Source organism: Lutra lutra, chromosome 10 (assembly GCF_902655055.1).
Source record: "Lutra lutra chromosome 10, mLutLut1.2, whole genome shotgun sequence".
Classification (NCBI taxonomy): domain Eukaryota; kingdom Metazoa; phylum Chordata; class Mammalia; order Carnivora; family Mustelidae; genus Lutra; species Lutra lutra.
In genome coordinates, this window is record NC_062287.1 from 67,683,202 (window position 1) to 67,706,685 (window position 23,484).

The window sequence follows — 23,484 nt, forward strand, 5'->3', positions numbered from 1 at the left end:
TGACCCCTGCCTTCCAAGCCTTGCCCAGTCTCTAGGCAGCTTGCTTCCCCAGTGGTGGCTGAGGGAGGGCCCCGGTGCTGCCTGTCTGAACCACACTGTGCTTGTGGCTTCAACAGGACCAGGGGAGGGCAGAGATGGGCAGTGGCCCTTCCCAGGGTGCCCAGTTCATGGCCCGCGGAGAGCCTGTCAGGCAGCCTGCATGTCACTCTGGGGGCTCTTCTTGGAAGTCAAGAGAACGGCTGATCCACAAGGCACACTGCTCCCCTAGCCTGGGTCCTGTGACATGTCCTTCATGTCCTCTGGCTCAGACCTGCCCCCCCCACACCCCTCACTCTTTGCTGGGCTTGTCTACACCTCCTGTTTCACATTCTGGAGAAGCTCCTGAACCAGGGGACATGAGGTTTGGGTTTGCAGAGTAATCCGTCAGCTGCCTGCCATGCTTCCTGTGGTCTCCCTCTGCCATCTTGCCACACGACATGATGGTGGAAGTCATCTCCTAACAAGGGCAGCACACAACAGTTTATAAAGCACTTTTATATCTATTGATATTCATAATAAATACACAAAGCAATGCCTATACCTTCTAAGACCCCACATCCCAAAGGTGGAGAAGCAGTTGTCTTTGGTCTATCCAACAGTGAACTCCAAGTTTGTTATTCTTTCCAGTACACTACCCCTAAGTCATCATTTAGTAGGGGATAGATGCACAGTTGGAATAAACCAATATGATAAGAACCAAAAACATACAGAGAAAAAAATGTATTGAACACTCACTATATACTGAGAATTACTGTAGAGTCTTTCTACAGATTAGCTTATATAATGCTCACAACATCCTGCTGAGGTGTTTCTCATCATCATCCTTGTTTTAGAGCTAAGAGACCTGGCGCCCAGAGAGGTTCTGTAGCTTGCCCAAGGTCCCACAGCAAGCAAGTGGCTCTGTGGGATTTAAACCTAAGTAGTCTGTTCTAATGCTTGTGCTGTTAGCACTTTGCCGCTTCGCCGGGATTAGTATGGTTCCAATCCCTGCCCTCTTCGAGAGACTGGTTTGGAGTCAATGGCAGGTGCAGTTTTGGCGGGAATCACAGAATGACCAGGAGAAAGACGGAGGCGATGCCCCCTGGCAGATGCCCACAGCAGCCCGGACAGTGCAGTGGCTGGGAATGTTGCAACCTCGAGTCCGATATCCCTTCTCAGCTGTTAAGCAACAGTGGGATTTTAGGGGGGAAGAAAGAGTTGTGCAAGTGTCATTTACACCAGGCTTTGTGCGACCACCAGAGTATCTGTGGAACAGAGGGAAGAAACAGGTGGACATGAGAGAAAGGTGACCGACAATTGGAGACAGTGCAGAATAAAATGCCAAGGAAGGAAGCTTTGTGGGCTCTTCAGTGAAGGGCAGAGACAGAAGACTCATACTATTTTCTTTCTCCTTTTCCTGCAGGGCGCTCTCTGGAAGGCATGGTGAGTTGCAGAGGCTTACCCTCTGGTGCTGGTGGCTGCCACGGGGGTCTCGTTAATTCTGGAGCAGCTGGGAGGAACAGGCACTTGGCCTGCTTCCTGCATGTGTGTCTGCATCAGCCTGGTGACAGGGCGGCTTAGTAGGGAGGGTCAGCTCACTGGTGGGAAGAGGAAACCTGGCCACAGCGGCACAGTCCTCTCATCAGTAACCAGACCACTGGCATTGCTGGGCTCGGGACGGGCCCTGGCATCGGCGGGGCAGTTGTGTTCCAAGTGTGTTGTGGAAGTAAAGAGGCAGACGTACACACTCGGGACAGTCCACTCTCCCCCTCAGTCCGGGCCTTCTAGAAGCCGTCTTGTCCCTCTTTCCTTATCACACGTCATACTGCTCCTGTTTCCCAGAACTCCGCGTTTGTTTATATAGTCTGCGAATGTTCGAGGCCTCAGTCACCCCTCTGGCAGTCCCAGATTTACTCATCGGTGCAAGAGCAGGAAAAGGCAGGCCCCAGGACCGTGAAGCTTCCCAACCCCAGGTCCCTCCTGGACATTCTTCTCATTGCCTGCTTCCAGTCCTACCCACTGTTTCCGCTCTGCATTCAGAGAGCGTGAGGGCTCCAGCACGGGGAGGAGGGGGCAGGGGGCATGGCTTTGCTGCTTTCGACAATTCCACATTTATGGTGGATGATGTTTGAAATACGCTAATAAACTCCGATCAGCAGACACTTCCAAGTTTCCAGAACACATGCACACACGTTCTTGTCTTTCATCCTCATCACACTCCTGGGGGAGGTTTTGTTTTCAAATGCCATTTTACAGACGAAGAAACTGAGGCACGAGGTCTGAAATGACGGACTTCAAGAGCAGGAGCACACCTTCCATCCCGGGCCCCCGGGGCTCCCGTGCCAACCATCTGTGCACTCCACCACGAGGCTTGCCGTGGCCATCCTGGTTTTGAAAATTAGGGGGTGAGGTGGTTTGATGTTTGGAGAACATTCGGCCTCCAAAAAACTTCAGAAATTCTTTAGGCCTGTGACTGAATCATGATGTAACAGATATAAATAGAGAAGAGACATGACCAGTCGCAATTCAGACGGCCTGACAGAACCCCCCAACCCCAGCCCAAGAGAGGGTTGATGTAGAAAGTGGACACAGAGAAAGTCCCTAAGCTATGAATCAACCCAGAATGTCTGCCCCCACCCCGCTTCCAGAGTTCTGGCACTGGGTCCCACACCAAAGAATTCCTGCCTGTCGCTGACCGTACGGCCATCTTGGCTGGGCTTCCCCACCAGGAGGCAGGTCTTTGCTCCACTCTACCTTTTCCTATTTTTCCAGAACGTGACGCCTTTGACACCTTGTTTGACCACGCACCAGACAAACTCAATGTAGTGAAAAAGGTGAGCTGGAGGTGCCTGGGAGGGAGGGAGGGGAACGAGCTGCAGCCAAACGTTAGAGCCCACACCCGTAGCTTGCCAGCTGCCCGACCCTGGTGTCCTCGCCAGCTCTCTGGCTTCCCCACCCCGAGTAAGTGAGGTACGCTTTACATTCTTGTTCCCACTGGATACCTTATCCACTCCTTTCTCCCCTCAGGAGGATAGTGTCTCCTGGGGGTTCTGAGATGACGAGCGCCCTGCCTTCCCATCCACAAGGAACCCTTAGCCAACCAGGCCTCCTCCCTCAGACCTCTGTACCCCCCAGGGCACAGGGACTTGCCACAAGGAAGGTCTGGAAGGAGGGACCCAGTGAGGTGGTTTCTTCTCTGGCCCCCCTCCCCAGCCTGGGCTAGGACTGCACCTGTCATTCTGCCCTCAGGATTTTCTGCCCCTTTCACAGCCCTGAAACTGGCTATTTGAATCACATAGAGCATGGGACCACAAACACGGGGGGCCGTCCTTTCCTGTGAACTTGAGGAGCTTGGCAGAAGAGCCTCATAGGCGGCTCGTTCTCACTCAGGGCAGCAGTGATCCCTGGCTGGCACCCTCAGCTGGGCCTTGTCCTGTGTGATCACACTGGTCCTTGTCCTTAGGGTAGAATCACAGAAGTGGCCTCCAGGGTCTGACCCTGGCAGGAGTCTCCATCTTCATTACCGGCGTGTGCTTCTCTTTTAGACACTCATCACTTTTGTGAACAAGCACCTGAATAAACTGAACCTGGAGGTCACAGAACTGGAAACCCAGGTGGGTGACAGCCCTGTTCCGAGTGCCCCACCCCCGCACAGCCAGCTGGGACGGCTTTCCATACTGATCCTGAAGCCTTCCCCTGAGGGAGGGGCATCCTGTTCCGCTCAGAGGGGTGAACTGCATGGAATGCTGATTTTTTTTTCTAATTTTTCTTTTGAAAAGTTGCAAGGATATTTTCGTGAATACCCGCATACTCTTCACCTATGTACACCAGTTGTCCGCATCTGGCCACATTCAGGGTTTAGTTCTCTGCCTCTACCCCTAAATACTTCAGCAGACATCTCTAAGAACAAGTATCCTCTTAAATAATCACATTGCAATTATCCGATTCAAGCAACTGTAACGTCAAGATGTTAATCTATTTACATCGAACCATGTGAAGTTGTGAGTATTTGACTGCTTTTGACAATATCATCAGAGTCAAAGAAACACAGGTGTCTTGATATTCTCAGGCTGCTTTCAATGGCCATCTCTTTAGTCTCTTTTTAATATAGAACAAATCCTCAGTTTGGGGGTTTTGTTTTGTTTTGTTTTGTTTTGTTTTTTGGTGTGACATGGACATTTTTGAAGAATGCAGGCCATTGGATCCATACATAGACCATCTCTCAATTTTTTCCCCTCATTATTAGACTCAGGCTCTGCATTTTCAGTAACGGTTCCAACCCTGGTAACACTGTGCTCTTCTGAGGCACTATGTCATTTAGGCCCATTCCTGGTGACAGTAACTTTGGTCACTTGGTTAGTCTCTACCAGATTTCTCCACTGTAAAGCTTCCCCTGCCCTTAAAATGAATCATTATCAGGAGATACTCTAAGACTGTATAATGCGCCGTGTTTCCCAACCCCCTTTCATCTGTGACGAACTTCTTAAGTATGGTTTTCTTTTGAGGATGTGGGCACCTCCTCTTATGTTTAAGGCAATTCCCAGGTCTGTCACTGAGCTCTCCCTGGCTGTATGGTGTCTGTATTCAATAAAGTGACCTTTATCTACTCTTTTGGGAGTCAGGGAACCTTCTAGAAAAGTGATGCTCCCTTGAGAGGGAGTTAACTTGTTTCGGGGAAGGGCTCTGATTCTGACACAGATGCTGGGGTCTGCTCTTCCACTGTCTGCCCTGGTATGGCCTGGGATGAGTCATGTTTGGGCCTTCCCCATTGGAATTGAAGGCCAGCTGGATGGATGCAGGGAGGAAGCTGCTCCCAGGTCAAGTTCAAAGCCAGGCAATACGCCCATCATGAAGGCTGAGTCACAGAGCCACCACCGGCTCACCCAGCAAAGTTCAGACAGAGGGTCCAGCCCACGTTCCAGGCAATTCTGTCTAGTTTTAAGTTCCTTGAGATGATTCCAAGAACTCTGACTTCTTAAGAACTCTTTACCAACTGGGATTGATGTTCACAAAGGTTTGGGGGGCCCACCTCCTTTAAAAGATTCTCTAATTTCAAGTATGCATCTGATCTCTAGATCTTTGTTCAGGCCATCCCCCACCTGCGGCAATACCTACTCATCCCAGATGTCCCCCATCGCCCAGGTCCCCACTGCCTCCACAAAGCCCACCCCAATTGCCCAGTGCACATTCTCCTTGCCGCCCTGTCAGCAGAAGACCTGTACCTCCCACTTAGCCCAGGAGTCTTCTGTCCCTCAGACCAGGTTCCCAACTGCCCTTGATGGAAGGGACCAGGCCCTCAGCCTCTCGCTGTGGCCCTCAGCACACAGTCGTGCTTTGCCAACAAGAGCCAGGGAGTTGATCCCCATTGCTTTGCTGTCTTCCCAGAGAGTAATAGCAATAGTTGAGATTTAGGAAGTGTTGAGTACATGCCAAACAGTGTTCTAGCACTCTACAAATATTCATTGGTTCATCCTCCCAATAATCTTACAAAGTAAGTATTATCCCTGTCATCGTCCCCACTTCACAGATGAGAAACATGAGGCACAGAGAAGTTACATGACTTTCTCAAGTCACACAGCTAGTAAGGAGGATAGCCGGAGGCCTGGCTCCAGAGCCCACGTTTGCAACAGCTACACCCTGCTGCCTCTCGCACAGTAATCAAGAACGAGGCGAGACAGGAGAATGCCCAGGCCTCTAGGACGCTAGACATCTTTCCCTACTGACAAAGAGAAGTCACCCTGCCGTGGCCCTTGGACCCCCTTTCCTGCCTCCCTCTGCCCCCCTCCCCCCCCCAACTTCCCCAGCTACTCCTGCTCATCCCTCAGCTCTCCATTCAGGCACAGCCACCTCCAGAAGCCTTCCTTGTCATCTTCAGTGGGGGGTGAAGGACGTCTGTCACTGTCACACAGGCCAGCGTGCTTCCCTCCATCACAGCAGCTGTTGCCTTTCCTCCCCATCGTCTCCCCACTTGACTAGAGCTCCTCAAGGACAGGGGCCACACCTGACCTCTCTCTGTAGTGCCCGTACCAGATCAGGGCTGGGTGCATGGTCAGTGCTCGATAAATGCTGAAAACCAGGACTGTGGGCGGTGGCTCCCATGTGGGACCAGCCAGACGTGGGGCGGGTCTGCTGCCCCTCACCCCCGGCCAGCAGCCTGCCTGGGGACGTAGCCTTTGGGGCGCTGACATGGCGACTGACCAGCCCCTAGGATGGGGCTTGCCGGGGGGCTCAGGGCTTCAGTGACTTCACCTGGCCTTCTCCCTGCAGTTTGCAGATGGGGTGTACCTGGTGCTGCTCATGGGGCTCCTGGAGGGCTACTTTGTACCCCTGCACAGCTTCTTCCTGACCCCGGACAGCTTTGAGCAGAAGGTAAGGGGAGGGGACATTAAGGGAGGCCCCAGCTCGTGTGTCCCACCAACTCACCCACCCGCACCCCTGCTGGGGCCATGTGGAGGAAAAGGCTGCGGCTTCACATCTGCCCAGAGTCTTTGGCAGTGGGATGTGGGGCCCATTCTGATGAACAGCTGAGCTGGGAAAGAGCTTTTTGCAGACCCCTGAACATCGTGAACAGCTCTCCCTTCCCTTTGTGGTCTAGCCCTGGCCCCCTAGCTGTACGCCCCTGCTGAGTGCACAGCCCAGACTCATCTCCCCCCAGACAGAACAGGAATGGTGGCCGTAAGGCTGGCCAGACCTGAGGCTCACAGTCGGCCTGGTTCTGATGCCCCCACAGGCTGCCCCACCTGCCTGCTAGACAGAGGACATTTGGTCCAAAGCAGAAACCACTCTCTGCCTCTCAAACATGTCTTGCCATCTGATCCTTTCACACTCATATCCCTAAGTTCAAAGTCCTGGCCATTGACACGGGAACACACTAGGACAGGAAGGAGAGCTTGAACTTGTCCAGGAACATTTCCCCAACAGCCAGCTGGGACCGGCCAGCCTGCACTCCGCACAGCCTGCCCATCTTGGTAGCTTCATTTCTCCTTCACATTAGGACCCCATTTCTACCTGGCCTCTGCCTTCCGGCTATACTTCTGGCTCCTTTGCTTCCGAGCCCCCAACAGTCCAGGAATCCGGGCACAATGACACAAACACCGCATCTCTCTTTGCAGGTCTTGAATGTCTCCTTTGCCTTTGAGCTCATGCAAGACGGAGGATTGGAAAAGCCAAAGCCACGGCCAGAAGGTACTTAGCTCTTCCCTGGGTTGGTGACGGGACTGAGAGACCCTGTCCCTGCACATGAGTGTTCAGGGCACTGGACAAGCCTCATATTTGACATCAGGGAAACGGGTTCTTCTCTGAAGTCTTCTTTGCCATGTGTCAGGGGAGGTGGGACAGGGTGTAGCTGCTCAGTTCTGGAGATCCTTTGTGAACTGCAAATAAAGATCCCACGCATGGGACTGCAAAGGAAGGCCTGAGCAGAGGGACCACCAGAACTGCCCTGTGGCCAGTTTCCAGGTTCTTCTGTCCCTGGACGGGGTGCTGACCTGTCACACAGCTAATCCCGGCCGGGCAGGGGCAGATACCGGAGTCCTCTGCTCGCAGCAGAATTGCCTCCCCTGTTCTTGACTCACTCCAACTCCACCCAGAGAGGAGGCCTGATTTGCTGGGTTCGGATTGCAAATCTAAGACAGATTAAAAATGCAGAAGGAGCAGACTGCTCTAGCAGCCCTCCCGTGCTCACACTTGGAGCTGTGTGCATTTGTGCATATGGAGGCTCGTCTCTCCTGGGAGTCTTCTTGGTACGGATGATTATTGACTTACTGACTGAAATATTCCATTTTATCAGTGCTGGTGAGTCAACACTGTGTTGCAGATAATTTTCTGTTTTCTATCCATGGGTCCTTTTGCTTGCACTTTCCTAGCTGTTTAAAGGAAAGTGGACAAGTAGGGATGGGGCGTTCCCTCTCCATTGCCGCACTCAGTCCTCCTCCCAAGCCTCCACATCAAGGGAGGCAGGCTCTGTCTAGGGGCGCACCGCCCCATCGATGGTGCTATGCCCAGAGCGGTGGGCTGTTCCTGACCTCAAGGCACTTGCCGTCCTCAGGGGAGGGAAAAGATGCCCCCGGTAACCACAACAGAATGACAATGGTGACAACTGCTGTTGAAAGAGGTACCACTAAGAGCGAGAGAATGGAGGAGGGGACATCACTTCAGTCTGGGCAGAGGACGGTTTGATGGAGATGGTGGCAGCGGGGATAACCCGGGAAGATCAGACAGGGCTTTTGTGTTTGGAGAACAGGAGAAAGGAGCCAGCATCCCAGATGGGAGGACAGTGTGAGCCCAAGTCCTGCCTGGGGAAGGGGGAGGGGCTCTGTCTGTGAAAGAGCAGAGCATGCCAGCTGTGTGGCCTTGGGCAACTCACCTACCATCTCTGAGCCTACTTTTCACGTCCATAAAAATGGAGCTCCGTAAGACTTGCCCCTGTCAGGGTTCAGCATGATGGTGTCTGACGCAGAGCACCTGGCACCTGATAGCGAACGTAAGCAGCTACCTACTGGGCTGGAACAGGAAGAGTAGAATCGAGTGATGGTTGGTGAAGATGAAGCAAGCTGGGTTAGGTCCTAGAGGGACTTGACGCCAAGGCAGAAGGTTTGGACTTCATTCTGTAGGCAGTGGGAGACATGGAAGCTTCTTCTTTTTTTTTTTTTTTTAAAGATGTTATTTATTTATTTATTTATTTGAGAGAGTGAGAAAGCGTGAGTGGGGGAGGGGGGAGGGAGCGGAGGGCAGAGAGAAGCAGGCTCCCCGCTGAGCAGGGAGCCCAATGTGGGCCTTGATCCCAGGACTCTGGGATCATGACCTGAGCCGAAGGCGGTGCTTAAACGACTGAGCCACCCAGGCGTCCCCACATGGAAGGTTCTTAAGCAGGCAGGTGACGTGATCAGAACTCTGTTCCAGGGAGATCCTTCGGAAGGCAGTGTGAAAAACAGATGTGTAGCTGTGGGGCACCGTTGGCAGCATTGGGGAGCCCTGGAAGAAAAGCAAGCTTGGTAGGGGACATTAGGATGTCAGCTCTAGGAAGCCGAGGCATCAGCCAAGCAGAACTGGAGTTGGGGGAAAAGATCAGGGCTGCGGTTATGTAATTAGAAGTCTTCCACTTAGTGGAAGCTCAACAGCAGGAAAGCATGCAGAGAAAAGAAAAAGGTTCAAGACAGTATCTTGTGGGAATGCCTTTACTTGAAGCCAGAGGGGAAAGCAGGAAACTAGAGGAGAGAGGTGGACTGTGAAGACACGGGCTGCGTCCCCATGTCATGCCTCGTCACAGACCTCGCAAACTCAGCTCTAGCCAACAAAAGTCAATCCATTATTCTCACTTAGTGTCACCTGTTCTAAGTGCCTAGTCACTGCCTAGGGCCTCTAGCAAGGTAGGTGTCCTTCTTGCATCCCTCAGGCCAAGGTCCCTCTGGCTGTCATGATGCCATTAGGAATGGACTTTGAGCCCCGCAGCCAGATGACGAACACCCGGCTTCAGAGCGAGAAAGACGGCGGGAGAGCTCTGGCCAGCATTTCTGTTTCCATGTTCTTAAGCCGCTTAATAGGAAACTTCCTGGTCACGGATCAGCAGGACTCCCCCACCCACCCCCACACGTCCATTGTCAGGCGTTCATTTCCCTCGAAACAGTTAGTTTTCCCAGTATCAATTAACCTATAGGGATATTTCTGCATTTAGAGGACATTTCTTGTACAATTACAGACTGAACTGCCTAATATGAGACTTCCTGACCCATGGCAATGGGAAAACACATCTGTTTTATTTGTTGTTACACTGGGCATCGTGCCCATGCTGAAAATTTCCAGTGCGTAAAGGAGAATTGAACCGGCATGTTGTGAAATTGTACTTTGGAAGAGGTCTCTACTCCAGCATTCCCTCTGTTTCTGCCCCTCTACCTGGAAAGTGAGATTCAAGAGTACATGCTGCAGACTTTACAAAAGGTGCCCACGTGGGAGATTCTTGGAGGGTGTCTCTGAAATCACATGGGCTATGGTGGAGGCATTTTTTATGCCAAAGGTTTTAAGCTCAGGGAAATGCATTCTCTGCCGTGCTGTTTGACATTCAAAGTTCCGTCGAACCTTGAAATCTCCTGGGAACTAGGTGTGCATCCCAGAAAAGTTTTGCTGCCCAGCCTTCGTCAACTTTTAGTAGCCCAAGTGTTAGCACCAGGATCACAGCCAAGGACACAGTGGAAATCCCTGCATAAAGCTGGTGGCTTTTTATTTAGGACATCACACCACCTGTCTTCCAGTGCACACGCCTGCCCCATTATTATGCAAGCGGATTCCTCGCTGGATATGGTTAAGACTCTAGCATTAGAGCCAAGTGGGGACACAGAAGGAATCTAGTACTCGCTAGGAATGACAGCTGTCGGTCAGCCAGCAGGCTGATGGAATATCTACAATTTAAAGAGTTGAAAAGTTGGGGCCAGACTTCAAACAATGCTGAAAATTCCAGGCAGGTGATAAGAAGCTGAGTTCCAAGGAATCAATTTGTTTGGGGAAGGCCTTGGTTAGTGACTGGAAATAAGGAAAGTAGTTCCAGTTTTAGTTCTCTTCCCATTCCCGGAGACAAGCATGCAGACCAGACAGTGGCAAAAATGTGAAACTGAGCATTTCAAGTGTTAGCAAGGGTGGGCATCCACAGAAACTGCTCGCGTGAAAATAAACACAACCGTTTAGAACACTAGTTTGTCTTTATGTAACAGCTGAAGTTTTGCATGACCTTCTATGGTAGGCAGAAGGATGGCCCCCAAAATGCTCACACCCTCATCCCCAGGGTGTGATAATATGTCACCCTCCATGGCAAAAGGGACTTTGCAGGTGTGATTAAGTTGAGGATCTTGGAGCTTCTGGAAAGTTCTGGCATAATCACAAAGGAAGCACAAGACTCAGCGTTGGCGTGATGCAGTACGAGAAGGACTCAAACAGCCATCGCTGGCTTTGAGGACAGAAGGGGTTACAAGCCAAAGAACAGGCTTCTAGAAGCTAGCCCCTAGCAGCTAGAAAAGGCAAGAGAATTGATGCTCCCTGAAGTTTCCAGAAGAGATAGCAGCCCTGCGGAGGCCTTGATTTTTTATCCCAGTGCCACGCACTTTAGCCTGTGACCTTTAGAACTGTACGATAACAGATTGGGGTTGTTTTAAGCCACCAAACCCATGATAATTTGTTAACAGCAGCAATAGGAGACGAATACACCGTCTGGTGCAGTAACCGCATTTACAGGTATGTGTGTCCATACACCAGGAAACTAGCCCAAGACCATCATGGTAGCTGAGATGGGACTGCACGTCCTAACACACTAGATGCACTGGGGTATAGTCAGACCATGGATTAATATCCAGCAAGGACAAAACATGAACCGAGAAATCAGGGGAAGGACTTCTAGGTACTGCAGCACGAGGACATCAGTGATTCTTCTCTGCAAAAAGAGCGAATATAAAACTGGACACAAGGATCCAACATGACCACTTCAAGGCACTGAAAACGACCGCAAACCACAACAAATGGAGAAACGCTTTTCCTGCAGAACTAGATAATTAGGGCTGGATAATTATAGTTCTATCTCAATAAAACCAATGACACCTCAAAATTATTCACAAAACTGAACAGCTCACACAACATGGGTAAGTCCTATAAACATAATTTTAAGAAAAAGAAAATCACAAAAGTATATACATAGCACAATTCCGCTCATGCAAAGCATAAAAACAGGCAAAACTAAAATCTGCTCTTCAAAGGTACTTATGTTGGGACGCCTGGGTGGCTCAGTCGGTTAAGCATCTGCTTTTGGCTCGGATCATGATCCCAGTGTCCTGGGATCAAGTCCCATATCAGGCTCCCTGCTCAGTGGGAAGCCTGCTTCTCCCTCTGCCTGCTGCTCCCTCTGCTTGTGCTCTTTCTCTTTTCTCTGTCAAATAAATAAAATCTTTTAAAAATAAAATAAGAAGTCCAGATAGTTGTTATCTTTGTGGGGTACGAGAGGTTTGTGATCAGGATGTGGAGAGGGGGCATTTCAAGGGTACTGACAACATTGTGCTTCTGCCATGGGTGCCGGTTACCTCAGGGTTCTCTTTCAAGCATTTAAAACTGCCCACATATGTTCCATGAGCTTTTCTGGATGTTTGTCTCTTTTTGATTTTTTTTTTTTTTAATATGTATAGAAAATATCAAGATCCCCAGATAGAGTAGCAGGCCCACACCAATACAAGCCATCTCTAGAGGATGGGTCCTAGCCCAGTGGGGAATAGGGAGCATCAGAGTAAGCAGGCAGAGTCCAGGATCAGCCAGCTCCATCGGGAGGGGGATGGGGCCAGACTCTCCACCAGGAGTGGGCCTGTGACTGCCCAACTTATTCCAGCCCCCACCACCTGGTGGCACTGAGCCACCAGCTGTCTTCCCACCTTGCTCAAGGGATCTGAGGACCCAGCAGGGAAGCTTCAGAGAAAGGCGCTCAGCGACTGCCCCAGACTGGGATGAGGGACACTGTGGGCACAAGCAGGTCCATGGAGGACATGGCCGTAGAGGGCCCTGTCCTTCTGGGTAGAAAGTGAGTTTCCATGGTGAAGAGTTGCCTTCCCCTTCCTGGACTTCTGCATCAGTTAGAGAGCCATGAGCTCATTTTGGTTGGTCATCTAATGAACAGGAAGAGGCACTCATGCCACCAGGAGAGGGGAGCAAACATGGGGCATTTTCCCCTTGGTTGGAGGCTGTTTTCTCCCTGGAGTAGCCTGGGGTCTGATCTGTCTCTCCCCTGCTCACAGTGAGCCAGCCAGCCTCTGTTCTGGTTGCTTCTAAATAGGAGCCCCACTGTCCAGACTGCTTCCAGACAGGGGCCCTGGTCCAGCCCGCAGAGGCCGTCAGGGCAGGACTGAATTACTCCTCACACAGCTTATTAGGCCAGGGCTTTCAGGAGGCTCTGTTACACAGCGTGGAGTCACAGTTCATTCCCAGGAATCCAGAGCCCCTCTCCTGGCTGAGATGGCCCATCTACTGACCTGCTTGGAACTGTGTGACAGTTGGCTTTCTTAGTAAGACGATCGCCTGTAGGAAGAAGGAAGTCACGTTTCCTAGGGCCTACTCTATGTGAATGGCACCCCACTCCCAGAGTTGTGCAGTACACAGACTGCACAGGTGTGCACCACAGCTCTATTAACAGGCAAAGACGGGGAAGGGAACGACCGCTTAGGGAGCCCTTAATGTGTTCTAGATGTTTTTCATAAAACCCAATTTTACCAGTGAGGAAATGGACATCTTCCTTCTCCAGAAACCTCAGAACTCGCATGGCCTTAAAAGAGGAAAAGAAGTCCTCCTGCCTCCAGCCTTGTCTGTCCTCCATCAGGCCCCCAAGTTCCTCCTTTGTGCCCAGGCCCACTGCCTTCATTCCTCATCTCGGTAATACTTTGCCTCCCCCAACACTTGGCTTTGCTCCCTCCCATACCACCAGTGGAAGCCATGTCCCTGGGATTCTTTCCAGTCTGACCCTCTTAGGAGCATGTAGCCCTATTGGCTATCTCATCTTCCCAGAATTTTCTTCCTTGACTCTCACAACACAGGGCAATCATTTATTCATCTAGCTATCTAGTCATAACTCTTGAGGTCTGTGCACGCCAGTTACTAGGCTAGGTGCTAGAGCAAGGAAGACTGTCTGGGGTCAAGTCCCACGCCATCCAGGGAAGAGGCAGACTAAATCAAATGAGCACACAAATCACCGATTTTGCACTGGAGGGCCAAGAAGGAAGAGCAGGGGGATTTTGAGACCATAAAGCAGGGTACCTTCACCAGGCCACGTGTCAGGAAGGCTTCCCTCAGGAGGTGGTGCTTTGAGCGAAGGTCTGCGGAAAGATGGGAAGTCAGCCACCTGGAAGAGGTAATCTAGGCAGTCACTGTGTACAGAGGCCAAGAAGTTGGAGGAGTGCAGCCATTGGGAAGGAGTGAAAGGAAGTCCATGTGACCTGTGCAGAGTGAACGAGGGAAAGTGTGGCAAGACGTGAGACTGGAAAGGTGGGCAAGGTTCACATCATGCCTTGCAAAGTCATTGTTTAGGATTTTGGACCTTAAGTGAAATCGTTATTTGGCCATATAAGTTGTGAGCTGTACAACTTCAAGGGCACCATTTATGTTATGATCTGTGGTAATGATGCCCTGGGAATGTGAATGATACACCCTAACGTTGTGCAGTGTACATTCTGAACGACCATACCCAGAGACTAAATAGTCTACCTACGGTGGGTTGCGTGGATTAGAGAGGGCAAGAGGCTTTGAGGAGCCCAGTTAGGACCCTGTTGCTGTGGTCCCAGTGCCACCCTACCTTCCCATTCATGCCCACTCCCTTGCTAAGCTCAGCTCTGTCCCTCTCTGCTCTCCAGCAATTCCTTCCCAAACTTCTCGACATTTGACTTGAGGGAATTTAAGAGCTACTCAACAGCAAGCAATCAGGAAAAAGTAGCAGTCAGCCTACAGGGCATAGGACTCCTGCCAACAGAGAGTACGTTGGATGGGCAGGGCAAGGTGGCAGAGCTGAGCCAACAAATAGGGTCTTGCGTCAACGGAGGCTCAATATGTGCCTGAAAAAAATATAATTGCGCCTGAACCGACATGGGAGTAGGAAAGGAAGCTGAGCTCCAGACCTCCCAAGTGGTCCCAGAAAGGCCATGAACACATCCATCAGCTGGAGAACTTGGAGCAGGGTCTGAGCCCATCTGGGGTAGAAGAGGATAGGTTTCAGCTGGAATGAGGCTTGGGGGGGGTCAGACAGAGGAATCCTAGGCCCTGGGCCTCAGCTTGTGGCCCAGTCATTGTCCATCTTTTAGAGCCTGGGCCCCGGGGCCCGAGCGTGCCTGGCTTGAACCTGGGGGCCACAACCCAGCCTGTCAGAGCCACAGCCTCCAGCTCTGCCTGATCTCCAAGAGTCCCTGTTCCTATGGACCAGGACGTGACTAGACTTCCGACATCTTCCCCAGTCCCTTCATTCCCAGTGGCTCAGCGGGAGCTTTCCCAGCTTCAAATCCCAGGGCATTTACTATTTTCTTTTCTTTTCTTTTTTTTTTTTTAAGATTTTTATTTATTTATTTGATAGAGAGATCACAAGTAGGCAGAGAGGCAGGCAGAGAGAGGGGGAAGCAAGTTCCCTGCTGAGCAGAGAGCCCGATGCGGGGCTCGATCCCAGGACCCTGGGATCATGACATGAGCCAAAGGCAGAGGCTTAACCCACTGAGCCACCCAGGTGCCCGCATTTACTATTTTCATTTACATCATTTACTTCATCTGAACTTCTGCAAAGTTAGATTTTTAAAAATCATTCTTACTGTGCAAGACATCACATATACAGAAAGGTAGGTAAGACATCAATGTACGGGTCTGTGACGCATCAGCCCCGAAGCCACTGTGTAACCAGCACCCAGGTCCCAGGCACTCCTTCACGCTATGTGATCCTCAGCCTTCTTCCTAAATGTAACCACTGTCCTGGCTCTTAGAGTCATTGGGCTTTCGCTTTTTTTTTTTTTTTTTTTCACTTTTTCTTAATTTTTACCTAAATATGCCCTTCTAAATAGTAGGCAGGATTCTTTTTTTATGTTCTCTCACCTCCAGCTCTTCAAAGGCCGGGTCTCCAAGGGAGTGAGTGCAGAGAAGACAAGACCAGGGAGGAGGCCTTCTAGGGGCAGAGGGGCTGGCAGGGAGCTCAGGGGGCAACTAGAGAAGAAGGTGAGGGAGGGAGGGAGGAAATGATTGTATAAAACCTGGGGAGCCCATGGCAGAACTCTCCTGAAAACACAAACTCCCAGCCTCAAACCCAGCTGCGTTGCTCTGTCCTCCACCAGGAGCAGTCTGATGTCACCCCCTGACACCTGTTTACTGAGTACTCACTGCCAGGTGGGCTTCTGTGCCCTCTGGGACCCTCCCTCCCTCAGGAAGAGGCAGCTCTGTTATAACTCCCCACCTGGCCCCCCCACTATAGCCCCAGGACCCCCGCTCCTCCCCACCACTCCGAGCTGGCTCTGAGACAGAAGCTAAAGGCAGAGAAGCCCGGGGCACAAGTGAGACTCGGGAGGCAGGCCAGGGGCCTCTCATCTGGTGATGTTGTTTGCAGAACAAAACCTGTAGGCTCTGGGGTCTGCTTTATTTCAGTGAGAGGCGAGACCCTCACGCCCAGCAGCTCTGCCCCTCGTCATCACGCCTCTGGTTGGCTGGTGGGGAGGCTTTTTCTCTCCCAGCAGGACTGGGAGCTCTTCAGGAGCACCAGATGGTATCCTGGGGGAGGGGGATGGTGTGTGCAGGAGACGCACCCCAGGACCATGCTGGACACATAAGGTGGGTGGTAGAAGGAAGGGGACAAGGATGCCTGCTGTGGGCTCTGTGGCCCCACCAAAGCCACGTGTGTTTTTGTTTTCCACGCAGACATTGTCAACTGTGACCTGAAATCCACACTTCGAGTGTTGTACAACCTCTTCACCAAGTACCGGAACGTGGAGTGAGGGGCATGCTGGCCCCCTCTCCAGCCATCTTCGCCTGCTTGTTCCCGTGTCCAGCTCGTTGCTCTCCCATTAGTCCAGCTCCCACCCAGGGATAGCAGGGCTGAAGTTAGGAAGGAAAGGGTCAGTAACTCAGTGGGCTGACTCACACCTCTCAGACCCTGGGGACTGACTGGCCATTGTCCCCATCCTGGGGCCTGGTCTGGATTTCCTCAGTGTGATTTGGGAACCAGTTTAGGCACAAGAGACTCCCCTCAGAAGAGAAGATAAAGGTAATAGTTACCATTTGCAAACTATGTGCTGGGCACCATGCTAAGTGCTCCGACATACTTATGATTCCCACTGAAGCAAATATTATCATCCCCTTTGACAGACAAGGAAACTGAGGCTCAGAGAGGTTCAGTGACTTGCCAGAGCCTGGCTTTTGTTTTTCTTCCTTGAACGTGTTTGTTAATAATTGGCACATCACAGTATACTGCACGCCCTGTAGTTGGGGGAGGGGATGTGCACCTGCATGCTCAATGACGGAAGAGCCCCCGCCTCCCTCCACCATCTCACCACTAGGCAGGCTGGGTCAGGGCTCAGTGATTCACACTGGCAACGGCTAATCCAATTTAACTCAATTAATTGTGTGTGTGTGTGTGGCAGGAGTCATGTCCCTCAACTACTTTGTACAAATGAAAATTACTCTTAATTCCTTCAGATTGGTAATAACCCCATACTCGGGTTTCAGGGTGACATTTGGGAAGAATTCTGTTTAAAATTAATGGAGTGGTGCATTCTGCAGCCTTTTTGCTTGATTGCATGTAATGGAAGTGCCCTATATTTTCCTGCAAAATAAGTACTCAATTCATTATCGTTAGGCAAATGTACAATATACTCAGGCACCACAGAGAGCTGGGCGCAGGCCCATGTGAGCAGGGCTTAGGAAGTAGGGCTCTTCAACAGGGACCCTTGAACTTTAAAGAAAGGAACTCCTTTTTGCCTTCTAATTGATCATTTAGACCATTTCTGGCTAAGTCTGCCCACATAGCAGTTACCGGCTAATTCAGGCGAGGAAAAATGTAAGTCATTTAGACCCAAGCTGAGCTGTCTCCTTGCGTGGGTTTCCTCGTGGGTTTGCGATTAGTTGTGTCCCCTCTCCGTGAACCTAACTTTGAAATACAGGACTCTGCTTGTCCCAGGCTGCTGCGTTCTGTAGGCATAGGAAAGGGGCTGAAGTGGGAGTGACCAGAAGGACAGGAAACGTGGGGAAGCCTTTGCATACTTGACATAGGCTGGGAATACCCCCACGTAGAGAGATGGGGCTTATGGTACTTAACATCTGCCCTTAAATTGACTAAGACCTTGGGGTAAGTAAAAACTCATTCTACTGTTATGTCTTCATTATAGAATTTTCCTAACTATGCCAGATGGACCCCAGCCTGGATACCCACCCAAAGTCTCTGCCTGTTTTGTCACTATTTTCAGCTCATTGCCCAAAGCCCACCTCTAGTTTGAGGAATTAATTTTGATCTCGGTCTCCATCACCACCCCCTGCCCCGAGTTAGGCCTCCCATATTGTCTAAAACATTTCCTTCCAGCTTCGAAACATTTCTTGCTCTCTACCTGCCATAACTCAGAACCCATAAAAGCTAGATACCCCACATACTTCTGTGGATATTTTGCTTTAGGAAATACTTATTACTCAGCATAAGGAGCTTTTAAGAGAGAAAGGCAATACATCCTCTGGTGCCAATTTATGTAAAAGAATACAATTCTTTTTACATGATTAACGAAATACTGCATTTTTCATTAGGACACACTAAATAGTGTAATATTTGTTTGTGCTCATTTAAATTCCTGATAACAAATCAAGATAAACCATTGCTTTGTCTACTTGAGCAGTCCGAAAGTGGGACGAAATAAGAGGAATGCATTCATTTAAACATGCTTTGCTGTACAAATTGTCTCCTTTGTTGTCCTTTTTTCTTTATATTCAAGCTGCAAATGTACAAAGTACAAGGGACCTTGTTAAGAGCACCCTTTTTGTGTTTTGTGTTTATGTGGTAATAGAAACACCTCAGAACATGGGGAAGGTTTTAAAGAACCATTCTCAAGATGGCGGTCTCTCCCTCAGTCTAGAAGCCTAGGGCCTGGGTCTGTCAGCTCCCCTCACCTGGAGGTTTTCCTTTAGATTCTAGAATCTCCTGCTTAATACACAACAGTTTTTTGAAGGTAGAGAAAAGTATCAGAACAATAAATAAATCAAATTGGAATTTACCTCTTAAGAAAAAGAAAAAGAAAAAAGAAAGAAACCAAGAATCCAGTCTCTTTGGGCTTACTGGGTTTTTTTGTTGTTGTTATTGTGCCTTTTTTCTTCTACATTCATTGGTATTTTTATTATTTTTCACATTCATTGATATTTTTAATAGTTCATATAGAAATGGTACAAATTCAAAAAGGATGAATGGGTATCTAGGAAAAAACCCAAGTCTGCCTCCTTCCCTCCCCCAGCAGCCAGTAACCTTCCCCAGAAGCAACTGTTTGGATCTGTTCTGCATATTCCTTTCCGGAGATTCTCGGGACATATAAAGCATTAACACACATATAAAATCATTTTTTTTTTACATCAATAGCGTATTATACACACTGCCATGCACATGGCTTTTTTCACTTAATGTGGTATCTTGGAGATTTACACTGGACGTTAAAACTTTTCCAAGTGAAACTATGAATGCTTCATGAATGCAAATGCACATCTCTGGTCTGCCTGAGCTAGGAAGTAAAAACCCTCCCTGGGAAGGAGGGCGTGCTGCCTAGACAGCGATTTCCAAAGCTGAAACGGAGATCTAGTGTCTTGGGGGTCAGGGGTAAGTTACCAGAGACCTTCTCAGGTGACCTATACTGAAATTTTTTTTTTTTTTGAAAGGCCTCCCTTAGCTTATTAGGGTGAATGTGTACAGTTTAAGTTTTCATTTGTTCATATTACTATGACTACTCATTTGTAATCTACTAAGAAGTTACTAATGGTTACTAAGTACCATGTGGATTCTGCTACAAGCCTAGCAATGCTCATCTGTTCTAGCAGAAAACCCCCGTTTCCCACGTGCAGGCCCAGAGCGGACGTTCCCAAAATCTAGGAGAAGACTCTATCAACCCATCATCAGGGCTGCCTTGAGCTGGTTGCAATTTGCAAGGGTTACAGTCGGTCCTTTCTAATTACGAATTACTGTTCGCTTAGCTTTATCATTATCAGTTTATTTTGTTGTGGGCTGCTTGGTTAACCCTACATAGCATTCTGAAGTTTATTTGCATCAAAAGTCTTCTGGAACTGTAATTTTCCAATAGCCAGACTCTAAGACATGTATACATTGTGGTCCAAATAGGAATTGTCCATACTCCAGCGCTAAAGCAAATGTATACATCATCCACTTCCCCCAAATTATCACTAATTTATTTTTCCACTGCAAAATGAGACTAGGTGGAGTCCGTAGGTCAAGCAGTTTTGCCCTAAGTAGGGGCTGATCAGAAATAATTTGAGACCCACTGCATCTACCTTAACTCCACCTCAGGAACCCTACCTACATAAAATATCCTAGCTATTCAAGAGTGATAGGTCCTGAGAACTTAGCTCATGCTAATATGGCATGCAACCCCCTCCCCCACCACCTCCATGCTCATAAAATTAACTTAGCTCTATTGGAAAATTCAAGAGAATACTAAGAACAGAAGAACTGCATTGAAATGAAATGCCATTTAGGAGGTAGACTTGCTCAGCCACTAAGGGACCTGTGTCCACCCACGAGCCTCCCAACACCTGCAGATTTAAGTCTCAGCAAAAGACAAGTTCGTACGTGCAAGTTGCTCACTGCTACGAAGATTATATCTGCAAACGCGAAATTATATCTGCAAATAGTGAATTTCAACTGTTATTTCTTCTCTTTTTCCTGGAATATCTAAACCCAGGCTAGCTCCAAAACGTTCTCCTGCCCCTTGCTTTGCTAGGGTGTCTTAAAGTACATTTGCAGGATGATAGTAGATGTTAAGAAAAAAAAAAAAGTCACAGTCAAATACATTCTACAGCTTTGGTTTTTTTTATTTATTTAATTTTTTTTTTTTTTTTTTTTTTTTTTGCGTCCGAACATGAGTGCATCTCAGAGTTTCCTGCACGGAGGTGTATGATGACCCCCTACAGGGAAACAGACTAGGGCGTGTCCGGGTTGCATCTGACCAAGGGACCTATTCCTCCCCTGAGAAATTTGCAGAATAAGTGCTCTGTGGAACTCATCGGGTCATGTAGCCAGTTGGCTAGAGAGTCAACGAGTCATGCTGAGCGTCTGTGAAGTCTTAGTTGTGCCCTGTCCAGTGGCGAAGGAGACTCCCTGTAGAGCTCACTCAGGAAGATACACAAAAAATCCTCTCTGATCATGGGGATGGCTGCTGAGGACAAATACAAAAAACTACGAAAGAAATCTCACTTAGGCTGTGAGGTCAAGAGAAGTCACCAAGAAAGTGAGGTTTCGAAGGGACACCTACTCATGGGAGGAACTTGCCATTCAAGGGAACGGTTCAGATGAGGATCCCAAGCCACAAGAAGACTTGGCTCCCTGGAGGAAACTGCAGAAAGCCAGGACGGACAGAGGACAAGGAGGGAGGCAGAGAGAAGGGGTACCAGATTGGAGGTAGCAGAGGCCTGTGGATTTTATCAGAAAAATGGCAAGCCATGTACATATAAAAGCCTTCTGGCCACTGCGTGGGAAAACTGAAGAAAGCAGTCTGCTGTAAGGGGTTCTGAGACTGGCCTTCCATCTGCAAACCAGGGTGACAGCTGGAGAACAAAGGAGACCAGGAGAGGAGATGGAGCCCCTGCCCAGCCCCAAGCTGGTCTCAAGCCTGAGCTGGAAGCCTGGGTGTGCTTAGGATAGCCTCATTCTCCATCTCCCTGGGGCTGCTGGCAGGATAGGAGGTCCCAAGCCATCTCCGACCCTCCTGCATTTTGGTCCTCTTGATCAAAGTCAAGTCCCTTACCCTCTTGGGTAAGGGGATCAGAAAACAGGATGGGGTTATGTGCATGAAGCCAAGGGAAGGACGGACAGCCAGAAAGCTGATCCCTGGGGCCCAGTGCTCCCAAACTTGTCATCACAGAGGACTGTTGCCCTTGGGTCCCTGTGTGGATTCAGTGACAAGTGTGGGGGGAGGGGCGGTGGCAGGAATGTGGTCATCCAGCCTGGGGACAGGACTAGGTATAGGCTTTCTGGAGGTGGAATGATAATTTCATTTCCCCAGTTCACATTAGTCAGCGTGAATTACCGTTAGCACGCCTCCCACATTGTATAAAGCCTACCAGAAGTGGGTCACTTAGGCTTCACGGTTAGGGTCTTGTGGAATACCTTTCACTCCCATGGTACATTAACTTCACTGGGAGTTTTGAAATCTCAGCAAACCCAGAAACCCCTGCTGGGGAGCAGTTGGGTGGGAAACCAGTTCCAAGGGTGCCTGCCCCAGAAGGATGCTTCTCAGGAGGCTTCGAGGCCTGAGCGATCCAGGCCTCCGCCTCAGCTCCCCTGGGCCTTCTGCGCGCAGGGCACGTGGGCCCTGGCTTTGATGCTGGCATTTCAAAGGGCACTTAGGAAATTCTGAGAAGCCCCTCAGATTAAGATAAATGAGGTTTTATCAGTGAAACAGCCTTTTCATTTCTTGTTATCGATTTTCATGTTTTCACATCTTCAGATGCGATTTGCTAGCCCAGGGCCACATTCCAAAACACACAAATGTCATGAAGGCCACCGTTTTTAAAGAGTGCCATGTTTTATTGAGGCAGACAGGACAATAGATAGATATTTAATCGGTTACACATTGGCTTGGTATGGGAGACGGGGTTGGGACCGCACGACTCAGAGGCTCTCACACGTCTTCCCGGAAACCCTGACAATGGCCTTGCCAGCTGCCCACAGAAACACAGGGTCCGCCTTTGGCAAACACTTGCCAGTGTTTCTGAAAAGCAGCTTCTGGAAGCCTTTTTCTGCTCCAGCTTCAGAGGTTACACCATCTTTCCTCATTCATCATGATACTGGAGAATACAAACACTTGTGGAACTAGGGGCGGTTGCCTTAAAATAATGGACAATAACAATGGTGACCAGTGAGCATGCGCTAAGCTTGGTTTCTGAGGCCACGATGCCCTCATCTTGTCCACGCTTGCAGTCTGTGGTCAGACTGTAGGCTCGTGGGTGGTGGCATTCTGTGTGCCGTCCCTGAGACTTGACTTCCTGCAACTTTGGTTCTCTCCCCATAATGCCCCCACTCTCTCAAGCTTTGGAATTACTTGTTGTCCAGACCCATGACCAGGTCAGTCATCGCCTGTGAGAGACCAAGCTCACCAGCAACCACCTTGAGCAGGAGACCTTCCCAATTTCTATCCTTCATAAAATTCACCCATCCAGATCAAATGGCTTCCTGACCTGCATGCCTTGGGTGCTCTATATCAATAAGATACAGAACTTTCTCTCCCGTTCTTTTCACGAGGATTCCCAGCCCCACACAATGAGTGTGCCCTGGTATTGATGAGTGGGACACCAAACTCTACAAGACAACAGGAATCCCAGTCAACTCCGTGGGCCAGGCCCCAAATTGTACACGATCAGAATGCAATCAAGTCAGGGAAGATTTGTGGGATTCTTGTTCTGAGTTCGGTCCCTTTCCATGCATAAAATGGGATCAGAAAATACAGGGTCCCCTCCCACATAGATTCCTCCATTCCCACCAGGGGAGGTGGGCAACAGATACAGCTCATTTAAAATAATTCAGTGACATGACAAGATAGGACCAGAGTACCCCTAGGTAGATTCTCCCAGCAAATGACCCAGCCCCAGCTGCCATGTAATCTTCAGGGATACCTGCCCCCAGGACCAGTGATTTCACATTCCTTACAGATTTGCCTCTCCAAGAAAACACACAATTCAACCCTAAAGCGAAATGGAGATTTAGGGTCATTTGTCTAAAGTCATACTTGTTGCTGA

At 49.6% G+C, this 23,484-nt stretch overlaps 1 protein-coding gene across 1 annotated transcript in view; it reads left to right on the forward strand.

Annotated features, from left to right (window-relative positions):
• Positions 1-18,430, forward strand: part of PARVA (parvin alpha) — a 172,776-nt gene extending 154,346 nt beyond the window's left edge. Inside the window, exons 8-13 of the mRNA XM_047690596.1 lie at positions 1,442-1,461; positions 2,791-2,852; positions 3,564-3,632; positions 6,286-6,387; positions 7,131-7,203; positions 16,411-18,430. Of these exons, the coding sequence (XP_047546552.1) occupies positions 1,442-1,461; positions 2,791-2,852; positions 3,564-3,632; positions 6,286-6,387; positions 7,131-7,203; positions 16,411-16,487 (403 nt within the window). The 3' untranslated portion in view covers positions 16,488-18,430. The remainder of the gene's footprint in view (positions 1-1,441; positions 1,462-2,790; positions 2,853-3,563; positions 3,633-6,285; positions 6,388-7,130; positions 7,204-16,410) is intronic.
• The last annotated feature ends 5,054 nt before the right edge of the window (positions 18,431-23,484 follow it).